This window comes from Erithacus rubecula (genome assembly GCF_903797595.1).
Source record: "Erithacus rubecula genome assembly, chromosome: 6".
NCBI classification, from domain to species: domain Eukaryota; kingdom Metazoa; phylum Chordata; class Aves; order Passeriformes; family Muscicapidae; genus Erithacus; species Erithacus rubecula.
The window spans coordinates 58,382,850-58,406,115 of NC_136688.1; the positions used below are offsets into that span (position 1 = coordinate 58,382,850).

Below are 23,266 nucleotides of genomic sequence, written 5' to 3' on the forward strand. Positions count from 1 at the left end.
AATCACCCGCGCGACGCCCCCGCCGCGCCGCCGCTTTGCTTCTTGGGTTGGCGACGCCGCCCGCCCGCCATCCCTTCTTCCATCCTTCCATCCTTCCCTGAGAGGCGGCGAGAGGTGAGAGAGAGGGATGGGAAGGATGAGAGAGGGGACCGCTGAGGGAGGAGGAGCCGGGTGGATCTGGGCATCCCCACAGGCAGAGTCGGGGTGCGGGAACATCCCCGCTGCAGGCTGCGGCTGCGGCTGCGGCTGTGGGGATGTGGAGATGCCCGAATGTCGCTTACGGACCTTCTGGGGCTGTGGGATGTCCGGGTGTCATTCCCGGTCTCTCTCTGGGGCTCTGGGATGCCCGGGTGTCATTCCCGGTCTCTCTCTGGGGCTGTGGGATGTCCGGGTGTCATTCCCGGTCTCTCTCTGGGGCTGTGGGATGTCCGGGTGTCATTCCCGGTCTCTCTGGGGCTGTGGGATGTCCGGGTGTCATTCCCGGTCTCTCTGGGGCTCTGGGATGCCCGGGTGTCATTCCCGGTCTCTCTGGGGCTCTGGGATGTCCATGTATCATTCCCGGTCTCTCTGGGGCTGTGGGATGCCCGGGTGTCATTCCCGGTCTCTCTGGGGCTCTGGGATGTCCGGTGTCATTCCCGGTCTCTCTGGGGCTCTGGGATGTCCGGGTGTCATTCCCGGTCTCTCTGGGATGTCCGGGTGTCACTCACGGACCGTGTGTCATTCCCGGTCACCATCCCAGTGCAGCTCAGGGTCCCGCACCGCCCTGCCAGCTCTGGCTCCGGCTCAGGGATCCCGAGCTCGGGGGTCGCTTCCCGTGGCTGCTTTGGCCATTCCACCTTTTCCAGCCCTGCAGAGGGACAGCGGGGACATCGGGATGCTGTCCCAGCAGCCCGGAGCAGGGAGGAGGACATCGGCCTGAACGCTGGGGACACCAGGTGGGTGACAGCCCCGAGCTTGGTCAGTGATGTGCATCCAGTGCCAGCTGCTCTCCAGGGAATTCGGGGGCTGTTCCCAAGGACAGGCTGAATGGGGCAGCAGCAGCAGTGGGTGATGCTGAGTGGTGCAATTCAGCATGTGTGATGCTGTCAGGGAAGTGGTGGATTTATCATCCTTGAGAGTGTTCACAAACTGTGTGCATGTGGCACTTGGGGACCTGAGTTAGTGGTGGGTTTGGCAGTGCTGGGGAAATCGTGGGGTTTTTTCCAACCATGCTGCTGTGCATGAGAATTAAAGCCCTCCTCTCCTGGTGTGGGCAGAGGGAAAGGCTGCAGCCTGTCCCTCCTGCAGCCTTGGATAGCAAGTGAGACCTGGCTGCTGGGAAGTTGAACTTGGAAGTGAAACTCTTCTGGAAGTGGCAGGATTAAAAATCCAGGCAAAAAATTCTGCAAGATACCAGGCAAAGCAGAAACTGGGATGCACTTGGATCCTTCCCTGTGCTTCAAGATGCTCCCACAGCTGCCCCTGTAGGCAGTAGGGAGATGGAGTGAGTGCAAAGGGCAAGTGGTTATTTCAGTCCCATAATTGCAGGCTCATCCCAAAGCTCTGGAGAAGCATCTCATTGTTATTTCAGCTCCAAGTCCTGGGGAATTGTAGCTCTACCACCCTACTCAAATCACTTGTGTCCAAGGACTTGCCTTTGGAAAATTTGAAAGGGGTTAGGTTGAGCTCTGTGCCAGCAAATTGGGTAATGATAATAACTTCTGGTAATTACCATGAATTTGTGATTATTAACTTGTTGGCTGTGTAGGAAAAGTCTGGAGCAGGGAAGGGAAGTGTGTAGTGAAATATATGAAAAGTCAATACAATTCCAGGCAAGGAATCATAGGTTGGGTTGGAAGGGAGCTTAAAACTCATCCAGTTCCACTCCTGCCATGTCAGGGACACCTTCCACTGTCCCAGGCTGCTCCAAGCCCTGTCCAACCTGGCCTGGAACAATTCCAGGGATTTGGGGCAGCCACAGCTTCTCTGGGCACCCTGTGCCAGGGCCTCATCACCCTCACAGCCAGGAATTCCTTTCTAATATCCCATCTAACCCTGCCCTCTGGCAGTGATCCTTGGGGAATGGTTGGACTCAATAATCTTAGAGAGCTTTTTCCAACCTTTAGGATTGTGTCATTTTTCTGGATCACCTGAAGGAAACTTGTTTGCATGGACAAAAATGGGGAAAGAGCCATCAGTGTTCCTCTCTGCCTTTCCTTTTGGAGCAGCAGCAGAAGGGATATTTGTTCTGGGACATCCAGGTGAGCTGCAGAGAGACCTTCAGCCTGTCCATCCTGCTGTAGCTAAGGGATTGAGTCAGCTCCACATGGATTTGGGGTCTGGTTTGTGTCCCCCCTGCCAGGAAATTTGGGAGAGCAGCTCACTGGTTAAGTGCTGCCAGAAGGGCACAGAAGGCAGGTGAGAATCCTGCCAAAAATCTGTGCCAGCAGAGTGTGGGGTGAATGTCCTGCTGCAAGGAGAGGCCTGATTTGGGTCCATCAGCACAGGAGAGCTTGAAGTGACTCCATTAGGAGCATCCTAAATTCTCCTGGTTTAGGAACATCTGCCTAGGGAGTTAAAATTTACCTGCTGAGAGCTCTGCAGGATGGGAGAGGATGGAATGGGATTAAATGAGCAGAGTAGTTTATTTCTGAGGAAATACTGGCACAGGATTCCCAGAGAAGCTGTTGTTACCCCTGGATGCCTGGAAGTATCCAAGGCCAGGCTGAGTGCAGCTTGGAGCACCCTGGGACAGTGGAAGGTGTCCCTTGCCCCCGTGGCAAGGTTGGAACTTTGTTTTTTAAGGTCCCAAATAACTCTGGGATTCTGTGATGGTATTTGGACAAGACAAAGTGTGGATTTTACATCACTGGCATTAAAGTCCAGGGAAGCCCATGGATGATGGAGGTGCTACCAGCTGGCTGTGCAATCCAGAATTCCAGCAGGACAGCAGCTCATCCTTGTGGCTCTTAAATCCCACCCCACAACACCCTCCCTTGGGGAAGCTCAGCTTCCTCAGTGGTGAATCTTGGCAGCTGAGATCTGTGTGAGGGAATGTGTCAGGCAAAGCAGCTGGGATCAGAGATGATCCCAGCCCATGGATGCCACTGCAGGATTCCCAAGCAAAACTGATGTGCCACAATTTATGTCCCCACAAGAGTTTGGGCTGGATATTTCTGGTGGATTTGGTTTCACTTGAGGTCACCTACAGTGACCTTAAGCACCTTGCCTGGCTCTGCCTTGGAATTATGACAGTGGAAACATGAAGCAGGCCTGGCATTCTGTCAGTGCTGTGCTGGGCTGTCCCTTGTCCATGGGTTAAGGTTTCCCAGCAGTGACACAGAGCTGCTTCACACATCCATGGTATTTTCACACATCTCTGACAATCCTGCAAGTGTCAGTGCTGCAGGGTTCTGGCTGTTTCCAGCCCTAGGCTGTTAATTTTCCATTGATGGGAAAGAGGTGACAGAGGAAATGGGCTAAAAGCTGAATATTCAGGTCTGGGTTGGTGGGGAGCAGAGGGAAGCTGCTGGGCAGGATGGAGTGATGAGGAGGTGAGAGGATTTGAGCAGAGAAGGGGTGAGCACACATTTTTCACTGGACCCCACAATGGTTTGGGTTGGAAGAGACCTTAAAACCCATCTCATTTAAACCCCCTGCCATGGCAGGGACACCTTCCACTGTCCCAGGCTGCTTCAAGCTCTGTCCAACCTGGCCCTGGACACTGCCAGGGACCCAGGGGCAGCCACAGCTTCTCTGGGCACCCTGTGCCAGGGCCTCACCATCCTCCCTGACAAGAATTCCAGTTATTCCCAATATCCCACCCATCCCTGTCCTCTGGCAGTGTCCCATTCCCTGTGTCCTGTCCCTCCATCCCTTGTCCTCAGTCCCTCTCCAGCTCTCCTGGAGCCCCTTTAGGCCCTGGAAGGGGCTCTGAGCTCTCTTTGGGGCTGGAGTTAATTTTTTAACTGCTTCTCTTCCAGGTATAATCCTGTGACATCTTTGAGTCCTTGGAGGTTGCTCCTCTTCCTTCCTTCCTTGACAGTAAGCTCTCCCATTTGACCTGGGCTTGTTCCCATGTGCCAGGATTGTGTTTATTTTTCCATCCTGCTGTAGCCAAGTTTGTCATTTAATAAACATCACCCCCCCAGCCTGATCCCTGTCCCCTCTGTCAGCCAGGGCAACAGATGGGAGGGCACGGGACCAGAAATGCCTGACACTGCCCAAAGCTGGAAAGGAGACAACTGGAGATTTTGAGATGAAAAGAAAAAAAAATTAATTTATTTCCAACTCTGTTGTGCCCTCAGGCCTGATCCAAACCCCTCAGCTCCTGGAGAGGAGGAGTGAAGGCTGAGTGTGCCTGTCAGTAGCTCCTGGAGCATGGCAGAGGATCTTTCTCTGCTTGTTTTTGGAGTGTTTGAGCTTGGGCTGATCCCAGGGCAGCCTCTGCCAGGGTGTTGGAGGGAGTGACAGCCCATGGACACAGGGGTGTTTGTTGAGGGAAGCAGCTGCAGCTCATGATGCAAATTCTGCATGGATTCAGTCCCAGCTTTGTCCCTTTGTTGAGCAGGGAGCAGCCACACTCCAGCAGCACAGAGCAGCCCCTGAGGAGCTGGCTGGGAAGGAATGGAGTGGGAAGAAAGTGGCTTCTCATCCTTTAACCTCCTCACATCATCTGCCACAGCCTGAAATGAGCAGAATCCCAAAATCCCAGATTGGTTTCAGTTGGGAAGAACCTTAAAGATCATCTTGTTCCATCCCAAGGGCACTTCACACCAAAATCAAATTCACACATAATAAATGTATTCTCTGGGAAAGTCAAGGTAACCACCTTTGCTAAGAAGTGGCAAAATCAGTAGCCAGGAGCAGAAAAGATTTTACAGAATTCTTGTCTGACTTATTGCTACACATATTTTAGGTCAAGGGTAGTCTGATTTTGTAATTAATCCTTTAAAGGTTAAATTGTGTAGAATGTCTGATCACAGAGTAAAGAAAAAAACCCAGCAGTATATATAAAAATAGCATCCATATAAGTTACATAAATCCTTATAAATATAAGAGAGAAATCAGTTATTCTATAAAAAAAAAAATTCAGAACATGTGTTCCTGAAGCACCAGCAGAACATCCTCATGCTAAGGACTTCAGCTAGAAAATCTTTATAAATATACCTGCAAAATTCCTCCTCACCCTGACCAGAAACAGGTGTCAGAAGATGCACATTTCTATTTTGCACTGCAACAGGAGCTCTCCTGTTTGAATCTCAAATGGCCATTTGGTTTTTGGCAAGCACAGCATGTCCCATCCCTTTGCAAACACCTTTCAGGGCCACATAAATTCTATTGGCATCCTTGAAGCTTTTGAGCAGGAATTGAGACAGTTTGGGTGGGGGTTTGTGGATGATGCTGTCACTGCTTTGCTGCCTGTGCATGGAATTTTTTTGTTTAACTCAAAAGAAATAAAAGAGGAGGGAGGAAAATCAGCCCTGAGCTGGAAGCACTGAGGGTCTGTGCACTTGAAGGTGCCACTCAGAGACAAGAGAGTGGCTTCTGCTCTCCTGAGTTGTCTGAGTCACCTGTGGATTGAGTGACTAATTCATAATATCCTCAAGATGTTTGTGTCATATTAATAGTAATTTCCACAGTTGGAAATTATAGTCATGTAACAGAGACTAAAACAGAGAAACAGTCATGTATGTGTTTATGTATTATAATTTTTTTTTTTATTTTTTCCTCCAGTTGTGGCTCTCCTGTGCCTGTAGCTGGGAATAGCCATGTCAGCCCAAAAGGACAGATGGGTTTCTTCCTTGGTTTTCCTTCTCTTCTGTGCCTGCTCCATCCCAAGGAGTGGAAGTGCCAGCCTGCAGCAGGAGCCAAGCCCCCAGCACTATTTCAGTGCTTTGGAAGCTGGGAAAGCATCCCTGGCTTTTTTCACCCCCACTGGTAGGTGTTTAATGTGAGTTTCCATCAGCCTGGGGGCTCAGCAAGGCTTGGTGAGAGTGGAACAACCACAGAATCATGGAATGGTTTGAGTTGGAGGGACATTAAAGCCCATCCAATCCCACCCCATTTCCATGGCAGGAACACCTTCCACTGTCCCAGGTTGCTCCAACCTGGCCTTGGACACTTCCAGGGATCCAGGGACAGCCACACTTCTCTGGGGATTCAACCTCAGCCCCTGAGCACCCTCACAGCCAGGAATTCCTTCCCAATATCCCATCCATCCCTGCCCTCTGGCACTGGGAAGCCATTCCCTGTGCCCTGTAAAGAATCTCTCTTCATCTTTCTTGCTGGCTCCTTCAGGCACTGGAAAGCTGCAATTAATTCTTCCCAGAGAATTCTCTTCTATTTTCCAGCTCTCAGCCTATCCTCTAGCACAGCTGCTCCATCCCTCTAATCAGCTTGTGGACCCCTTTAATGAAGAGGCAGTTCTTGAGATTTTAAACCCAGAGGGGTTTTGAGGAGCTGGCTGAGCACTGTGTTCCAAGTTTGCACAGTTCCATTTGCTCCTGACAGGCAGAGATCTCTTGGGATGGGCTTTTCCCTGGTTGTGTCCTCAGGCACAGTCCTTCAAACATCTCCATTCATTTTCTGGATTATTTTCTGGAGGTACTGTGGAGGAAAAATCCAGTTTTTTAAGGAATTTTCCATAATACCTGCTAGAAAAAGGGGAATCCCTTTCATGAGGAAGAACTAAAGGCTGTCATGGATTAGGAGAAGACCCTTGTCCTTTTGTTCTTCATGGTCCTTGGGTGTTGTTTCCCAAAAGTGAGCTGAGGAACATCTCCCACATCTCAGTGTGTGGCAGGAGGATTCTCTTCACCCTGAGGACTTGCAGAGGATTTTTTTTTTGTGTGTTTGTTTCAGTTTCTCCTGGTTCCCATCTCTTCTTGGAGCAGATTGAGAGCTCAGCTGAGGCCCTCCAGGACTATGGCATTTCTGTGGTGAAGGTAAAGGGCTCAGGGAAGCTGCTGAGTGAGTAGGAGATGAGCAGGGAAGGGATGAGCACAGATTTTTCATGGAATCATGGGCTCTCAGAACAGCTTTGGCTTTCAGGGAACCTTAAAGCTCTTTCCACCTCACCTTCCATGGGCAGGGACACCTTCTACTATCCTGAGTTGCTCCAAGCCCTGTCCAGCCTGGCCTGCAACATTCCCAGAGATGGAAAATCCACAAATTCTCTGGGCAGCCTGTGGGAGTGTCCATGTTCCATGATGGATGAGGTTGGTTAACTTCTTTTCAGCTCAGTGCAATGAATATTTCATACAAAGGAGTTTTTAGCTGGAATTTTATGCAGATTCACATGAGGGGATTACAAATTCAGGCAAGTGTAATTAGCTAAGAAGAAGCTCTAAGAAGTGCTTATATATTTATATTTGGATTTATTTAGATTCCTCCAGCTACAAACCAAGTTCAGTAAGGAAGCAATGATCTGTCACTTTGAATATGATGAGTAAATAAGGGGATCTTTTGATCCCACCTGACCCAAACCAGCAAACTGAGCTGGAAAACTGAAGTACAAACTCCACTCTCCATCTCTGGTCTCCATTTTGGTGGATTTTTCCCTCCCAGAAGGTTTGGAAAGGCTGGATTTCCACTCTTGAATGGGAGAAAGCTGTAGGGTGTGTGTGTGGTCATTGTGGGGCTGAATCTGTAATTACACATATTTGCTGTTTAGGTGAATTGTCCCAAAGAGGATGTCTCAAGATATTGTGGAAAAGAAAATGCATTGAGGAAAGCCTTCCTGTTCAGGTGAGGGGCATCTCTGGGCACTGCACTGGGATTGTTTTCAAGTGCAAATGTTTGAAGAAAACACTTCCAGCAATCAGAGGAATGAGAGGAGCATGAGCACAGCAGTGACCTGCATAGTTTAGCTAAAGGTACCCCCAAAATTCCAACACAGGCAGAGGAGATGCTTTGCCCTCAGTGAATTCTCTCATCCTGCCCCAAGTTCCTTGGAGCAGCAGAGGGATGAGCTGTGCAATGAACCACAGGAGAAACCATCCATCAGTGTTCTCCTGTTCCTCTGGCCTCCCACCTCCAGAGATATACTCAGGCCACAGGATTTTGGGTTTAGTCCAAGGAAGAAACACATTTTGGTGCTCTGCTTGTTGGTGGGGTTAACTCTTCTGCCCTGGGTGGGAAGGTTCAGCTCCTGATCTCTCCAAGGGTTGTCACTTGGAAATTTTTCCATGTATCAGCTCAGTTCTCATTGACTGTTGTACTGATAATCATGGAATAATTAAGGTTGGAAAAGACCTTTAAGGTCATCAAGTCCAACCATTCCATTTTAAAATCATAGAGTCCAACCCTTCCCCCAGCACCCCCAAGTGCTTAGTCATAAGTCTTAACATCCTTCTTAAAACAACATTTCATTGAATCTATAATAATACATGATATTCATTACTGTACATACAAATATATTTTTTAAAAGCAAGAACTTTTAGTGCTGCAGGAACCTGCTCGACCGGGCCTGAACGATTCCCAGCTCAGATCAAAGACATCTCAAGTGTGTTCTGCCATTTCTCCCTCATCCTTCTGTGCCTGCCCTGGCTCCCTGTTGCTGTGTGATCCTGTCAGTGCCTGTGGCTCAGTTCCTCTGCTGATTTCTCTCTCTCCCTGCAGGGGACACAAACTGATCCGGGAGTTCCCCACCGACGCCCTGTTCGACCTCGACTCCATCGTTGCCAACGTTCTGTTGTAAGTCCAGCCCACATCCCACCCCCTGAAATCCTTTTGCTTTCTATTCCCACTAAATGCCAGCCCCAGGTATTCCAGAGGCTGCTCTCAAACTTCTCTCCATTATGGTTTGATCCTGTTTTTCCTTGAGATCCTTCCCCTGGGCACCTCCACTTGTGAATCCTTAATCTGCCAGCAAGAAGCTGGAATTTTATCCTGTTTTTCCCATCATAGTTGTGTGGCTGCAAATTTAGTCTTCAACCTTCAGCTAATGAGGTTTTTTTTTGCCTCCTCAGTGCCCTGCTCTTTAATGAAGTTAAATATGTTGAAACACTGGCAGATCTTGAGAACATTGAAAATGTGTTGAAAGGGAAGTCCAACATGGTCTTTGCCTATGTGCCTGCTACTGGGACAGCAGGTATGGACACTCAGCTTTCCATCTTTCCTCTCTTCCCCCAGACTTTTTTTTTTGGCAGAATATCCAGGAGTTGAGTTTTTTGACCCAAAATTCTGCAAATGAAAACCTGAAAGGGCCACCCAGCCACAGGATCTCTGCTTCTGTATGTCTTGCTTTGTTTCCAGAGGGATCAGTTGCACCAGAAGAGTTTTGCTGGGAGCATAAGCCTTGAGAGATGGGCTTGGAGAGGGAAAGCAAGGCAGTAGTTGCTGTCTTAAAAATAATAAATCCCTGGACAGATCCTTGGCTCTGCAGTGGAATGGATTCTCCCACTGCACCTGTTTGCCGGGGATCAGGAATGGGATCCAGCTCCAGTTCTCACTTCCATTACAGTGTGCTTTCAGACAGACTCTGTGACATTGTACTAAGAGTTTCTGAAAGCCTGGGAATTGATATTTACACCTGGGAAGGATGAAACAGGAGATGTGGAGGGAGCAGAGCTGAGTTCACCTTGCCTTTCCCTTTCCAGAGCACAGAGCTGTGATGGAGGCAGCTTTTGTCTATGGGACCATCCACCAGTTTGTCCTGACAACTGAGGCAGCACTGCTGAAAGCCACCAGGTACATCCAGACACACCCTCACCATGGAGAGCTGCTCCCATGCACTGTTTGCCTCACCCCTGGTGTCTCAGATTCCCAAATCAGCTCTGGGATGGCATTAGGATGTTGTGCCAAGAGTGGGCAGTCTGATCTGTTTCCAAAAGTTGCTGGTTGTGTTCCTGGCCTTGGAGTTCCCTGCTGTTTGTGGCTGTTTTGGGTGGGATTGCACAGGAGAAGAGCCTCTGTCTCCTTTCCATGGCTGATCAAACTTCAGCAATGGATTTTCAGGGGAGTTGTTGTTGAAATCCTAAAGCACTCCCACCTTGTGCTGTGATATCCAAGAGCAAGAACTGTAGCACTGCTCATGGATTTGGGAATTCCCATCCCATGGCCTCACTTCCCACACAGGAGGAGCTGCTGTAGAGTGGCAGATCTTCCATGTGCTTGCTGATGTGACCTCCTGCAGTCAGGAGTGTGAGGGAGGAGATGGGAACATCACTTGGGGTGTTGCTTCCTCAGCCCACAGTGTGCCCAGCTGGCCAAGAGTACCAGCCCAGGGCAGAGATTGTCCCCTGTGCTGACACTGCTGAGGCCACACTTCAGATCCTGGGCTCAGTGCTGGGCCCCTCATGAGAAGACACTGAGGGGGCTGGAGTGTGTCTGGAGAAGGGAATGGAGTGGGGAAGGGTCTGGAGCACCAGGAGAGTCTGAGGGAGCTGGGAAGGGGCTCAGCCTGGAGAAAAGGAGGCTCAGGGGGCCCCTGTGGCTCTGCACAACTCCCTGACAGGAGGGGACAGCCAGGGGGAATTTGGGATCTGCTCCCAGGGAGCAGGGACAGGACAAGGGGAAATGGCTTCAAGTTGTTCCAGAGGATGTTTAGATTGGATATTAGGGAAAATTTCTTCCTGGAGATGGTTGTCATGTCACAACAGGCTGCCCAAGGCAATGGTGGAGTCCCCATCCCTGGAGGGATTTAAAAGCCCTGTGGATGTGGCACTGGGGGACATGGCTCAGTGATGGCCTTGGCAGTGCTGGGGAATAGCTGGACCCGAGGGCTTTTCCAGCATTAATAACTTTATAACGATTTACCTGGGATTTTGTCACAGGTGACAGCAGGGCAGGCACCAGGGTGGCCCTTCCCGAGATGCCATTCCATCCTTGCAGGATCTCAGGAATTGTGCTGTGGCTCCCACTAGGTGGCACAGTTGTCATTGCACAGGAATTGCTTTAACCCTCCTCCAAGCAGCTCTGCCCCCTCCCGGGCTGCTGGAGTGGTGGGAGCTGCTCCAACAGGAACAGCTCTCAGCCAACTGGGACAGCAGGATTTGAGGTCTCAGTGCTGCACTTTGCTCTTCCACGGAGAGCTCCTAAATCCTTATCCAAAGAAGGTGATCCCTGTTTAAGAGATGGAGAACAGGGGCATTGGAAAGGGAAAGGGGCTTCCCAAAGGTTAGCAGCAGTGATGGTGTCACATCTTCCACTGTCTCAGCTTCCTCCAAGCCCTGTCCAACCTGGCCTGGAACATTTCCAGGGATCCAGGGGCAGCCACAGCTTCTCTGGGCACTCTGTGCCAGGACCTCACCACCCTCATAGCCAAAAATTCCTTCCCAATATCCCATGTAAATCTACCCTGTTCCAGCTTAAAGCCATTCCCTGTGTCCTGTCCCTCCATCCATTGTTCCCAGTCCCTCTCCAGCTCTCCTGGAGTCCCTTCAGGCACTGAAAGAGGCTCTGAGCTCTCCTTGGAGTCTTCTCCTCTCCAGGTGAGCACCCCCAGCTCTCCCAGCCTGTTCTACAGCCCTGCCAAACCCTGAGCTAGACGATAATCTGTGAAACACTTCACCAGACCTGGTCCTTCTGTCAGGGCACTTTGATCCCCTGCTCAGGGTGGGTTTTGTTTCCTCTCTCACAGCCTTGATGACCCTGATGTCTCTTCTGCCTGGCTCTTGTTCTGCCACTGCCAGCAAGCCACAGAGCCAGGCCAGCCCTGCAGGAGGACAGCCCTGGCACAGCCCCTGACCCTGCTCAACATCCACAGGCACCTCAAGCTCATGGGGGCTCCCTTGGTGGTAGGAATGGGAAGGAGGAGCTGCTGGGCCCTGGGTGGGAGGGCAGGAGGGATGTGAGGAGGAGGGAGGTGTGAGCAGAGAGAAAAGCTGAGTGAGAATCACCTGGTGCAGCTGCCTCACCAGCCCAGGGCTGGCCAAAACATAAATAAATTATTGAGGGTATTTTCCAAATGACTCTTAAGCACTGCCTAACTCAATATGAAGCTTGTTCCACTGCTCTTGGTAAAGAAACCTTCCTGATGTTCTGTCTGAACCTCCCCTGATGCAGTTTTGAACCATTTCAAAGAGATATCAGTGTTTTCCTCTCCACATCCTCTCAGAAAGCTGTGGAGAGCACTGGGGTCATCCCTCAGCCTCCTTTTCTCCAAACTAGACAACCCCAAAGTCTCAAAGGCTCCCTGCAGGAGTTTCAGCAATTTGATATCAATCCTTCATGCTTTGCTGACCACAAGGAACAGGAGGTTCCCTCCTTTTTCCTCCTTCATGAAGAGAACTTCAGCAGCCTCCTGTTCCCAGTGGTCATGCCTGCCCATCCAAAAGGAGGAGAAGATGAGCTGGGAATGCTCCTTCAGCCATTTTCCTGGGTTTGGCCCATGGAAGGAGGGCTCTTCATCAAGCACCTCTGTGCTGTCATGAAGCAGCATGCCCAAGGCAGGAAGGGAAAGATTCCAGCTCTTGCATGTTGTGGCTGGGATTTTCAAACTGCCCCAGGTAAATAAAAATGAGTGGGGATTTGACATCTGGAATTGCTAAACCACAAAAAGCCCCACAGAAAAGAAAGCTCAGGTTTTTAACAAGGAAGGTTGTGACATGTTGGAACAGTTTAACTGGAAGTGTTTGGGTTTTGCTTCCATGGATATTTTAGAATTGAGGTTGGGAGCTTATTCCTGAGAATTTTTGTGGCTGGGGAAGAGCTGAGGTATCTTTAAAGTGTGGAGCTGTGCTGCAGCATAACCCTGGCTGTTCTCCAGACAGAGGTTGTTGAGGACCCAGAGAAGATCTCCACTGTTCACTTGCAGCTGGGGCTGCCCTTGGTGTTCATCCTGAGCCAGAAGGAGACCTATGAGGCTGACAGGAGGACAGCAGAGTTTGTGGCCTGGCAGCTCCTGGGGAAAGCAGGAGTTGCCCTTTTATCCAGGTATTTCTCTCAGGTGTTTTGGGGTTCTCCTTGCTTTTTGTGAGGTTTCTGAGCTGGGTTACTCCAACACTCAGTGGACTCAATCACACTTGGATGAGAGGCAGTAAAACCAGGCTATATCCTGTGACAAAGGATTTGTCCAGAATTGGATTAATTTGGAAATTGCTGGTTTAGGGGTGGAAAAATATTCAGCCTAAGAGAGATTTTGGAGAGAAAACTTAACACTGATGGAATGAGAGCAGAAGGAGGAGGGGTGACCTCCCATGTCCCACCATCTGATGTTGATTTTGTGTTTTGGAAGGGATCTGGTCCATCTGAACGTTCTGCACCGATCAAACGTGGCCCTCAAGACACCACATGAGGTGGGATGCTGGATTTCTGCATTGGACACTCTTAGCTCTGGAGAGGCTGGTGGGATGGGATGGATTTGCCAGCATTCCCTGAAGCTCAAGGGGAAATGTCTTTCCCAAGTTGCACACGTGAATCTGTGATTTCCCATCTCTGGAATTGTTCCAGGCCAGGCTGGACAGGGATTGGAGCAGCCTGGGATGGTGGAAGGTGTCCCTGCTCATGACAGGGGGTGGAACTGGGTGATTTTTAATGTCCCTTCCATGATTCTATGATTTGGGTGCTACAGAGTCACTGTGCCTGCTGGGAAAGAGAAAATAGTTTATTTTGGGATCAAAACATAGAGTGACATCTCCACTACACCTTAAAGCAACACAAGGTTGTGAATTACATCCAAGTGCAAATTCCCCAGAGATTTGGATTTCTGAAGGCCTTAGGAAAGGTTTAAAAAGATGGGAGAGGGAGTGAGTGTGAAACAGAGAGCAAACAACCAAAGGTCTGTGCTGATCTGATGTAACCCAGTGCCTCTGGCAGGGAGCTGGGGCAGGGTGTGGGTTAAATGAGGTTGATCAAGATGAGTTAAACTCTGGAGGGACCTGACCCAGCTTGTGAGGCAGGCTGGAATTGGGTGCTGGCAGATGCCAGGGAACATGGCCCAGATTACCTGAACTGTCACACTTGTGATTTCAGGTGCAGGATCAGACCTGAGCATCCCCTGAGGGCTTCCCATGGCCTGCTGAGAGATGTGCACTTGGGTGGCTCAGGGAGCCCTTGGGAGGTGCCAGCACTTTGTCATTTCTCTCAGCTCCTGATGAACTTTCCATTTTCTCTCCAGTGCCTTTGTCTGAGGTGCTGCCAGCACTGTTTTTAAGCTGACAAGGTCTCCTTTCTGAGAAATTCATGTTGATTTTTTTGCTTCTTTCCATGGGTTGGCAGTTCCTGTGCACTTGGGAGCATTTCTCCTGACTGAGCTCCATGAGATAAAGGATTTTTTTGTGCTGATTTCCCAGGCTGGGATGGACTCCTTGGACCCAGCCTGACCCCTTTAATGAGGGGACATCCAAGTGTCCCCTGTACTTCCCTGCTCTTCTTTCCTGCTTGGCCACTGGGATTTTTCCTGCAGTGCTGAATCTGGGAGATGGGGCTGGTGTTCACTTTCACCACAGGCTCCCTCCTAACCACATTTACTTCCTCACAAGGAAACATCAGCCTGGAGTGAGAAAAACTCATGCACAGGAGAAACTGGGTCAAAGAAACATAACCCAAACATTTCCCCTGTTTGGTAACTTCAGGGATCTGTGGCATATCCCAAAAATCAGGAGTTGGGAGATAGTTCCTCATCAGCCTTGAGCTTGGTCTGCAGATAAAATAAGCAGATTTATTGTTTTCCTCAGGGAATGCCAATCCAATACCTGGTCTTGGAAGACACTGATGAAGTTATAACCCTGGTGGAAAATAAGAACAAGGTCAAACAAATCCAGGAGGATGAGCAGGAGGAGGAGGAGGAGGAAGATGAGGATGAGAAAGAGAATAACAATCAAGGTGTGCAATTAATTAGTGAAAAGCTGATTGTCATCAGACAGAAGGTGCAATCAGCATCAGACATGGCAAAGCATTAGAGAACACTTACAAACCATCACAGTCACTCCATGGTGGCCACAAAGTGGCTCCTTCATTCTCTGAGGTCATTGGAATGTGACAGATCTGAATTTTAGTGGAAACACCAGGAAGGAAAATCAGAGCTGAGAAAATCAGAGGAGCAGTTGCTGTGTGAGGCTCCAAAGGCATGGGGGAGGTTAAAATGCACCCAGCACTGTGTCCTCTACAGGCAGCTCAAAATTATCCATCCCTTTGGAAGGGTTTGAGACATGTTTTTGTAAGAGCAGATCCAGACCTGTTTCCTCCAGGGAGAAACCTCTGGTCCCTGCAGTGCATAATTGAAAATGCATTTGTTCTCTGTGTTTTCTTTAAAAAAGGAGGGGCAGGACCCTAGAGGAGCTTAAAGAATATTGTTCCAATCAAAGGCAGAGCTGGTGTGAGATGGGATTAGGGCATTTTGGGGGGTTTGTCTGGGTGACTGTGCCTCCTCTCCCCATACAAGATTTCACTCACTCCACATCTCTGCTGAGAGATTCTGGATTACAAAATCAAGCACTGGGGTGGCCCAGGGGGTGCAGCTCCCCCTGCCCTGGACACACCTGTGGGTTCCTTGCAGATATTCAGGATGACCAGGTGGTGGAAGCAGTTGCCAGGGACAAGAAGAGAGAGCTGCCCCTGGAGCAGATCCTTGTCCTGACAGAGGAGAACTTCCACTCTTCCCTCTCAGAGGCTGCCAGGACAGTGGTGCTGTTTTATGCCAGCTGTGAGTATGAAATGTGACCTTCTCTAACTATGGGATGCTCTCTGTGCTTTCCAGGATCCTAGAGACAAGTTTTGACCATTAATCCATGCCACATCCTGTGCCATGGGCACTAATAAAAATCAGATTTAATCAGTTCTTATTGGCTGGTTATAGCAGATATCAATGTCATATTTAGAGATTTTTAACTTTTATTTTATAGGAAAAAAATGTGGGACAAGAGGGGAAATTTATGTAGCATGGACTCATGGGCTGGCCTAGACAGCCTGGTGTCTGCTGAAGCATAAAGTTACATTTTCCTTATTTATTTCAAATTACAGAGCTGGAAGCACCTGAGGATGCAGAGATTGATAATGTGACATTGTCAGGGAGCAAGGTGGGGCTGGCTGTCCCCTGGCTGTCCCTCAGGGCTGTGTTTCCCCTCTCTGTGTTTCAGGGGAAGCTGTGTCCCTGGCAGTGCTGCACTCTTACTGTGAGGTGGCTGCTCACCTGAAGGGTAAGGAACCCCAGGCCTCAGGCACCAGCAACCAAATCACTGATGGCACCTCATTCCCTCACCTGGAATACACTCATTTTTCCCCCCTCAGACTCCTAAGGAAAGTCATATCCACACCAGGTTTTTAGGAACATTCATTTGTGTCTTATTTAGGGATCTTTGGAGAGTCTCTGCTCACAGGGAAAAAAACACAGGACAGGAAGAAATGGCAGGTGGATATTAGGGAAAACTTCTTCATGGAAAGGGTTGTCCAGCCCTGGCACAGCTGCTCAGGACAGTGATGGAGTCCCCATCCCTGGAGGGATTTAAAAGATGTGAAACATGGAGCAGTGATGGCCTTGGCAGTGCTGGGGAAACAATTGGGCTTGATGATCTTGGAGGGCTTTTTCCAAGCTAAACAATTCCATGATTTTATGATGCTGGAAACATTCAAAGCCAGGTTGGATGGGCCTTGAAGCAACCTGGGATAGTGGAAAAATGGGACAGACAGGTGTGGGCAGGCCCAGATCTGGACAGGACAATGTCAGAGGGAGAATTTACACTGATGGTGCCTCCAGGGCTGGCTCAGTTATGTGGGAATTCTCACAGGTGGCCACAGAACTCCTTGAATAACAGGGATGGTGAAAAACCTGCAGCACTTAGAACCAGCACATCAGGGAATCTGGGAACATAGGCAGGAGGGAGGGATCCTTCAGGAGTGTAAGCCCCACATTCAGTCCTTCAGCCCCATCCCACTGTGGTTTGTGGAGAGAGGTGGGTTCTCACAAGAGCTGAATCTCATCCAGAGGTGCCTTTTTTCCTCCCCTTGGCTGCAGGGGACACTGAGGTGGCTCCACCCTACTGTGACAGAGTGGGGAAGTCACATGGATCTGGGCAAGAGCTATTCCAGCACCTCTGGAGGTGGCTGGTGCCTTCTCCTGTTTTTTTTTTTTTTTTTCCTCCATCAAGGCTCATTTTTCCTGATGCTGGCAGCCCCCTGGGACTGGGCACAATGTCCTGCAGGATTCAGCAGTGGGGACAAGAATGGAGGGTACAGAGAACCCTCAGATTTCTGCAAGAAAGCTCTCCTGGGAATGCTGCAGACAGTGCTGAGGGCTGGAGGAAAGCAGCTCTGCATTGGTGGTTTGCATGAAGGGAAAGTCACCAGCAGCTTTGGTCTGGACTGAAATCCCAGGAATAAACAGGAAGGGACAGGAGAGGTGGTTGTTGTTGTTAGAGATATTGGGGTTGGTTTTGGGGTTTCTTTTGGACTTCCCAGCAGCCAGAGCAGCTAAAGGAGAAACACAGGAGAGTCTGTGGGTAAAACCCAGCCTCTTCCCAAGCCAGTGGCCAGCCCTTGGTGGGTTCTGCATGGCCAGGATTTCACCATGTGTGTTCTGAATCACTTGATAACCATCTCAGGGCAGGGAAGCAGCCACAGACAGACTCTCAGCAGAGATCATGAACTGCTGGGGTCAGGGCCTTTCCTCTGTGATCACTGAGGTCTCTCCAATGACTCCCAGGCCAGACATGACCCTATGAATGATTCCAGTCTGATTTCTCTGCCATGACCTTGGTGCAGACACAAAACATTGGTGGATCTGGAGATGTTTTTTCCCTGCTGCTAAAGGAGCCTCAGGGAACTGGGAGACCCAGAGGAGCTGGACAAGCTCAGGAGATGCTGCATCAGGAAGACCTCAAGCTGTGCAGGACTGAGAATAAAAGGTTGGGTATGGCTTGGGGCACTCCCAGTTCCCCAGAAGCACTGACACTCCTGCCTGCTCCGGGGTGGAGCTTCCTTCCCAAGGGCTGGCAATCCACAAGCAGCTGTCTGAGGAGTGACTCACCCATGCTGGAGGCACATTCTGAGTTGCAGAATCAGGTCCTGCTCCCCGTGGCAATTCTTTGTGCAAAATGGCACTGAGAATAGGAGAACAGGCCACGTGTGATCAAACACACAGGAATGGGGGAGGCTGCAGACTGCAATGACCCCGTGAGTCATCCCATACCAGATGCTCAGCAGATCCTCACCAAGTGAAACTTCCAGCCCTCAAGTGTTTTCCATTTGTTGAGAGATCCAGTTTAGCAGAAGACCTTGCTGAACTGAGCACGTTTTCTACCCTTGGAGCAAGAATTTCCCACTGGGGCTCACTGCTGCACCTCTGGTTTGCTTTTGCAAATGGGAATTTTTGGAGGCAGCAGGGTTAAGAGTAGAGGATGTGAAGGTGAGACAGTGCTGAGCATTTCTTGGGTGGGTCATTGGCCTTTTGAGCAAAGAAGAGAGGAAATCAGTATCTAAGAAAAGCAATATAGTGATGGAAAATAGTTCTGCTTCCCTCTGTGCTCATGGGGTCTTCTTGACCAGGGACTTGCAAAGACAGGGCATGAAATTGGAGCTCAAAGGCAGGAAAATCAGCTGCATGATTTAGCAATGGATATCCATGGTGTGTAACTGGGGTGAGGATTTCAGGGTTCACTGTGTGCTGTTTTCTAGGTGTTTTTTCCCATTCTGTGTTGGATTCTTCCTCCTGAAGTGCAGCACTTGGTGCATTACTCAGCACTTCCCACTCAGCAGTGACCACAGGACTGGACAGTTCTCTGCTGAGTTCCTCAGTTCCTGAAAGTTCTGCTGGTTCAGTCATTACTGAAATGGTGCAGGTTGGGATGGGAGAGGAACCATCCTGTACCAGGTGTTTTCAGACCAGATGGGGCTCCTTCAGCACATGGTAGATAATTCCCTGAGCTGATATCCAAATATTAAATTCATCTTTGAAAGAGCTTTAAGCAGCCTCACAACTGGATTTTAACAGGACATCAAAGCCCCATTTCCATGGAGTTGTTTTCCAGAGTTGGGCAAGACACAAGATGATGTGGTAAGAGATGATGAGAACCAGCTACACTGGATCAGAGGTGTGAAGTAAATCTGAGGTCAGACTTTCAGTTTGAGATCTTCTTGCAGAGTCTGGCAATGGCACAAACCATTTCTGCTCTTGTGCAGTGTTTTAACAATTCCTGCCTGTCTGAGTGGATTTGCAGACCCTTCACTTGTGCTGCCTCCTGCCTTTTCTGCACAAGGGTTTGACACAAGGCAGAACAGCAGCAAACTCCTCGTGTGCACAGCAGTGCAGAACCTCCACTGAAGGCTGCAGAAAATGGTTCTGTGGGAGGATAAGGATATGGAGTAGGAGCTAATGCTGAGGTCACCTCACCCCTCATGAAATCCCAGAAGGGTTTGGGTTGGGAGGGACCTTAAAGCTCCATCTCATTCCATGGGCAGAGAGAGATGAGATTTCCTCTACAAACCCAAGATCTGTTTAACTCCAGCATTTCCTTCAGCAAATAGCCATGGAGTACAGAAAGTTTGGCTTGGAAGGGACCTTAAAGCTCTTCTCATTCCACCTCCTGCCATGTCCAGGGACACCTTCCACCATCCCAGATTGCTCCAAGCCCTGTCCAACCTGGCCTGGAACCCTGCCAGAGGTTGGGGGCACCCACAACTCCTCTGGGTGACAAGGATTTGTGCAACACTCAGCTGTGCTCAGTTCTCAGGAACTTGGTTTAATGTTTGGTCAGCCCTCCCAGCCTGGCATGGGTTTCTCCATGAGCCTGCCCAGTGATGTCACTGTCCCCTCCACAGCACCCTTGACGTGTTTTTAGATTTTATTGTTTCTCTCTCACTGGTGACTTCCAAGCAAAACTTGGTTGGGTTTTTCCTCAGGAGGGAACTAAACTGCTCCAGATTCTCATTTGCTTAAATCTTTCCAAAAACATGTTTCCCTGGCTGGCTTGTTGGACTCTATAGAGGTTTCTCCAGAACAGAAGAAAATAATTTTCTTCCCATGGGCTGCAGATGCTGTTGAGTGTCCTCCCATTCCTCTCCTGCAGCACTGGTGGTACCTTTGCACCCTTCTTCTCCTCATGGAATGCTGCTGTCCTAACACCTTGTCCCTCAAATTGCTGTCTGCTCCTCTAGGCTTGAGATCAAAACCAGATTGGATGTGTTTTATTGCATTCATGAAAATAGTGATTAGAATCAGACCCAGGACAGGGAGAGAAGAAAGCTTGGCTGGTTTCTCTTGAGCAATCCTCATCATCTGCCCCAGCTCTGGTTTCTGGAGGACTCTTTGCTTCCATGTGTGTACTTGTCTCTAGGTTTTATCCCATCTTTCCCATGCAGCTTTTGAGTCCTGTTCAAAGAAATGTAGAGAAGGAATGAAGATTTCTGAGATAGAGCATTCCTGCTGTGGGCATGGAGAGCTGCACACTGCCCTTGGTCAAGCCCCTGAGGCAGCTCAGGTGAGGTGGAAGCCAAGGGAAAAGAAGGAGAGAAGCTGGTCAGGATTTAGGCCAGGCTTAGCCATGGACCAGCAGCAGCAGCTTTACCCAGCCCAAAGATGAAAGAAAGGCTGAGAAGGTCCCTGGAATTGTCCCAGGCCAGTTTGGACAGGGCTTGGAACAACCTGGGACAGCAGAAGGTGTCCCTGCCCTGGCAGGGGTGGAATGAGATGAGCTTTAATGTCCTTTCCAACCCAAACCATTCTGTGACTCCAGGATTCTTTATGAAGGAAATGCTGGAGTTGCACAAATCTTGAGCTTGTAGCAACAACATTTCATTTGCTTCACTTCTTACCAATCTTTTGAGTTTCTTGTGAAGGTGAGATCCATAAAAACCTTTTTAGGACATTTCCCAACACCCACAGTTGGACTGACTGCTCTGTAATTCCCAAGTGCTTTTCCTTTCCAACTTTCTTTCTTGTGAGACCCTTAAGCTCCTACAGGTGTCTGCTGATGGCTTGGGTGGGATCACAGAAAATCCTGAGTTGGAAGGAACCCACAAGGATCATCAAGGCCAACTCCTGGCTCTCAGGACAGAGCCCACCCTGTGCCTGAGGGGGGTGGATGGGAACATCTCTCTTCCATCCCATTCATCTGCTCCATGTGCATTTGCCTTCATGCTTGAGGTAGAACAGAGATTTTTCAATAAATGCAAAAATTTTGGCTGCATCCTCCTCCTCCATCATGCCAAGCTTTATCTTCCCTCTTTCCTATAAATGAGTGCCTGCATTATTTCTCTCTCTTGGCCTTGTTCCTAAGGGATTTCCAACACCTTTCCCCACTGCCTTTTAAGCTCCTGGACATTTGCTTCAGGATTTTGTGATGTTGCTTGGAGTTAGCAGTCAGATGGGAACATTTCTGGGAATGAGTGTTTTCAAGATGGAGATGAGCTGTACTCAAAGGGTTTGTGTATTTGGGCTGTTCAAATACAGACAAAAAATATCCACTGAGCTAAGAAAAAAGCTCTATTTAAAAAAAAATTTTTGCTTATTTATTTATTATAAATAATGTTATAATTTTATTTATTACTGGGTTTTTATTATTGTTTTTTTGTGTCATTCATGAATGTTTCTTTTCCACTCTAGGTACCCCAGGGGTTTTGCTGTCTCGGGTGAACTGCTGGGACTGGCCTGGCCTTTGCTCCCAGGAGAATGTCACCCAGTTCCCCACCCTGAGGATTTACAAGGAGGGACAGCAGTCAGTGACATATGGTGGCATGTGGGGAGCTGAAGAGCTGAGCAGCTTCATCCTGCTGTGAGTGACAAATCCCCAGTGGGACATCTGCCACATCTTCTGTCACCATCCCTGTCTTTGCTGGAATTCCCTCTTTGTTTTAGTGGGGATCCCCAGGCTCCCAATTCACTGTAACCAGCTCCAGCTCCTCTCTGGCACTTCCCAGATGACAATTTTTGTCCCTAAGGAGGTGTCACACTTGTCCCATTGTGACTGAGGTTGCCCTGTTGTCTCTCCATCCCAAAAGCAGAGAAGACAACAGCCCAAGTTGTTTCTCTGCCTTTCCACAGGAGCCAAGTTTCCTGCCCACTGAAGTTGGCCACCATGGATGAAGCAGAAGGATATTTAAGAGGGGAGTTTCCATCTGAGCTCTCATCCCAGCAGCACACCTCACTGCTGGGAGTTTTTAGCACAGCCACCAGTGAAGGTTTGTTGGGATTGGTGGGTTAAGCACTCTCCAGCTCCATTCCTGCTGGGACAGGGATGCTCCCAGCTGCTGGAAGTTCACAGCACACCTGCCTGGCACTGCCTTTTTCAGTTTTACAGTGAGAGGGTAGCAGGTGATGCCAGGTGTGGGATTTCAGAACCATACCCTGGCTCAGAGGTGTGTTTGCTACACCCACTGTGGGAGCAGAAACTTCCCAAGCCTGTTGTCCCTGTTGTATCTCCTGCCCCTTCCCCCAAAAGTTTGGCTCTGTCCTCTTTATGAGTCCCTTCAAAGGAGTTGCAGCTGGCAATAAATTCCCTTTAGCCTCTGGTTTAGGCCAGATCCATCATCCTCTTCCATGTACAACATGTCCAGAATATTCTTCCTTGAAAAAGGAAAAGATCCACTCTTGGATCTTGTTGACTTCTGAAGAAGTGGTAGCCCCAATTCTTGTAAAAAAATCCAAAACCTTAATTTTTTAAAAAACAGAGCAGCAATAAGGTAAAAAAGAAGTTTCCTGCATCAGAAGAAATGAAATGTGAATAACTAAATGATATCCATTTGTGGATTTTGGAATAGGTGTACACAGAAATGCAATTGGTTACCAAGAGTGAGGGAACAAAGCCAGTCTGGAGAGAGAACAGGAAAATCACCTGGAATGATTTGGGTGGGAAGAGACCTTAAAGTCCATCCCATCCCCCCCTGCCATGGCAGGGACACCTCCCACTGTCCCAGGCTGCTCCAACCCCAATGTCCAACCTGCCCTTGGACCCTGCCAGGGATCCAGGGGCAGCCACAGCAAATCTGGGCACCTGTGCCAGGGCCTCACAGTGGAGAGCTGAGATCTTCCAACCCCACAGAATCTCAATTGCCACCATCCCCTGGGAAATGCTGCCTTTAAAATAGGAGAACTTCCTGATCTTGCTTAAGATCAAACTTTCAGACTGTTTTCCATTTTAAAGCTCCCTTGTGCTTCTAAATTTTGACATAATGCAAACCAAGCTACTTTCTCACATAAGAGGGTCCAGAGGAAAGACCAAGATAGGGTGATTGGAACCTGCTAAAAAACTCTTGGGCTGTGTTCCCTGAGCCAGCTCACAGCCAATTCTCTGCCTTCCTCTGGAGATTTAATCTGGTAAATACAGCAGGAAATCCTACTGATCCCAAAAAACCTTTAAGAAGCTGTGCCTGCCCCTGGATCCCTGGAAGTGTCCAAGGCCAGGCTGGATGG

At 49.3% G+C, this 23,266-nt stretch overlaps 1 protein-coding gene across 1 annotated transcript in view; it reads left to right on the forward strand.

Annotated features, from left to right (window-relative positions):
- The first annotated feature begins 37 nt into the window (after positions 1-37).
- TXNDC16 (thioredoxin domain containing 16) overlaps positions 38-23,266 on the forward strand; it is a 34,632-nt gene continuing 11,403 nt past the window's right edge. Inside the window, exons 1-15 of the mRNA XM_079307825.1 lie at positions 38-114; positions 5,716-5,919; positions 6,844-6,926; positions 7,655-7,728; positions 8,602-8,676; positions 8,952-9,073; positions 9,582-9,672; positions 11,564-11,720; positions 12,692-12,858; positions 13,160-13,220; positions 14,601-14,748; positions 15,422-15,568; positions 16,002-16,061; positions 21,461-21,629; positions 21,899-22,035. Coding sequence (XP_079163951.1) covers positions 5,751-5,919; positions 6,844-6,926; positions 7,655-7,728; positions 8,602-8,676; positions 8,952-9,073; positions 9,582-9,672; positions 11,564-11,720; positions 12,692-12,858; positions 13,160-13,220; positions 14,601-14,748; positions 15,422-15,568; positions 16,002-16,061; positions 21,461-21,629; positions 21,899-22,035 — 1,660 coding nt within the window. The 5' untranslated portion in view covers positions 38-114; positions 5,716-5,750. The remainder of the gene's footprint in view (positions 115-5,715; positions 5,920-6,843; positions 6,927-7,654; positions 7,729-8,601; positions 8,677-8,951; positions 9,074-9,581; positions 9,673-11,563; positions 11,721-12,691; positions 12,859-13,159; positions 13,221-14,600; positions 14,749-15,421; positions 15,569-16,001; positions 16,062-21,460; positions 21,630-21,898; positions 22,036-23,266) is intronic.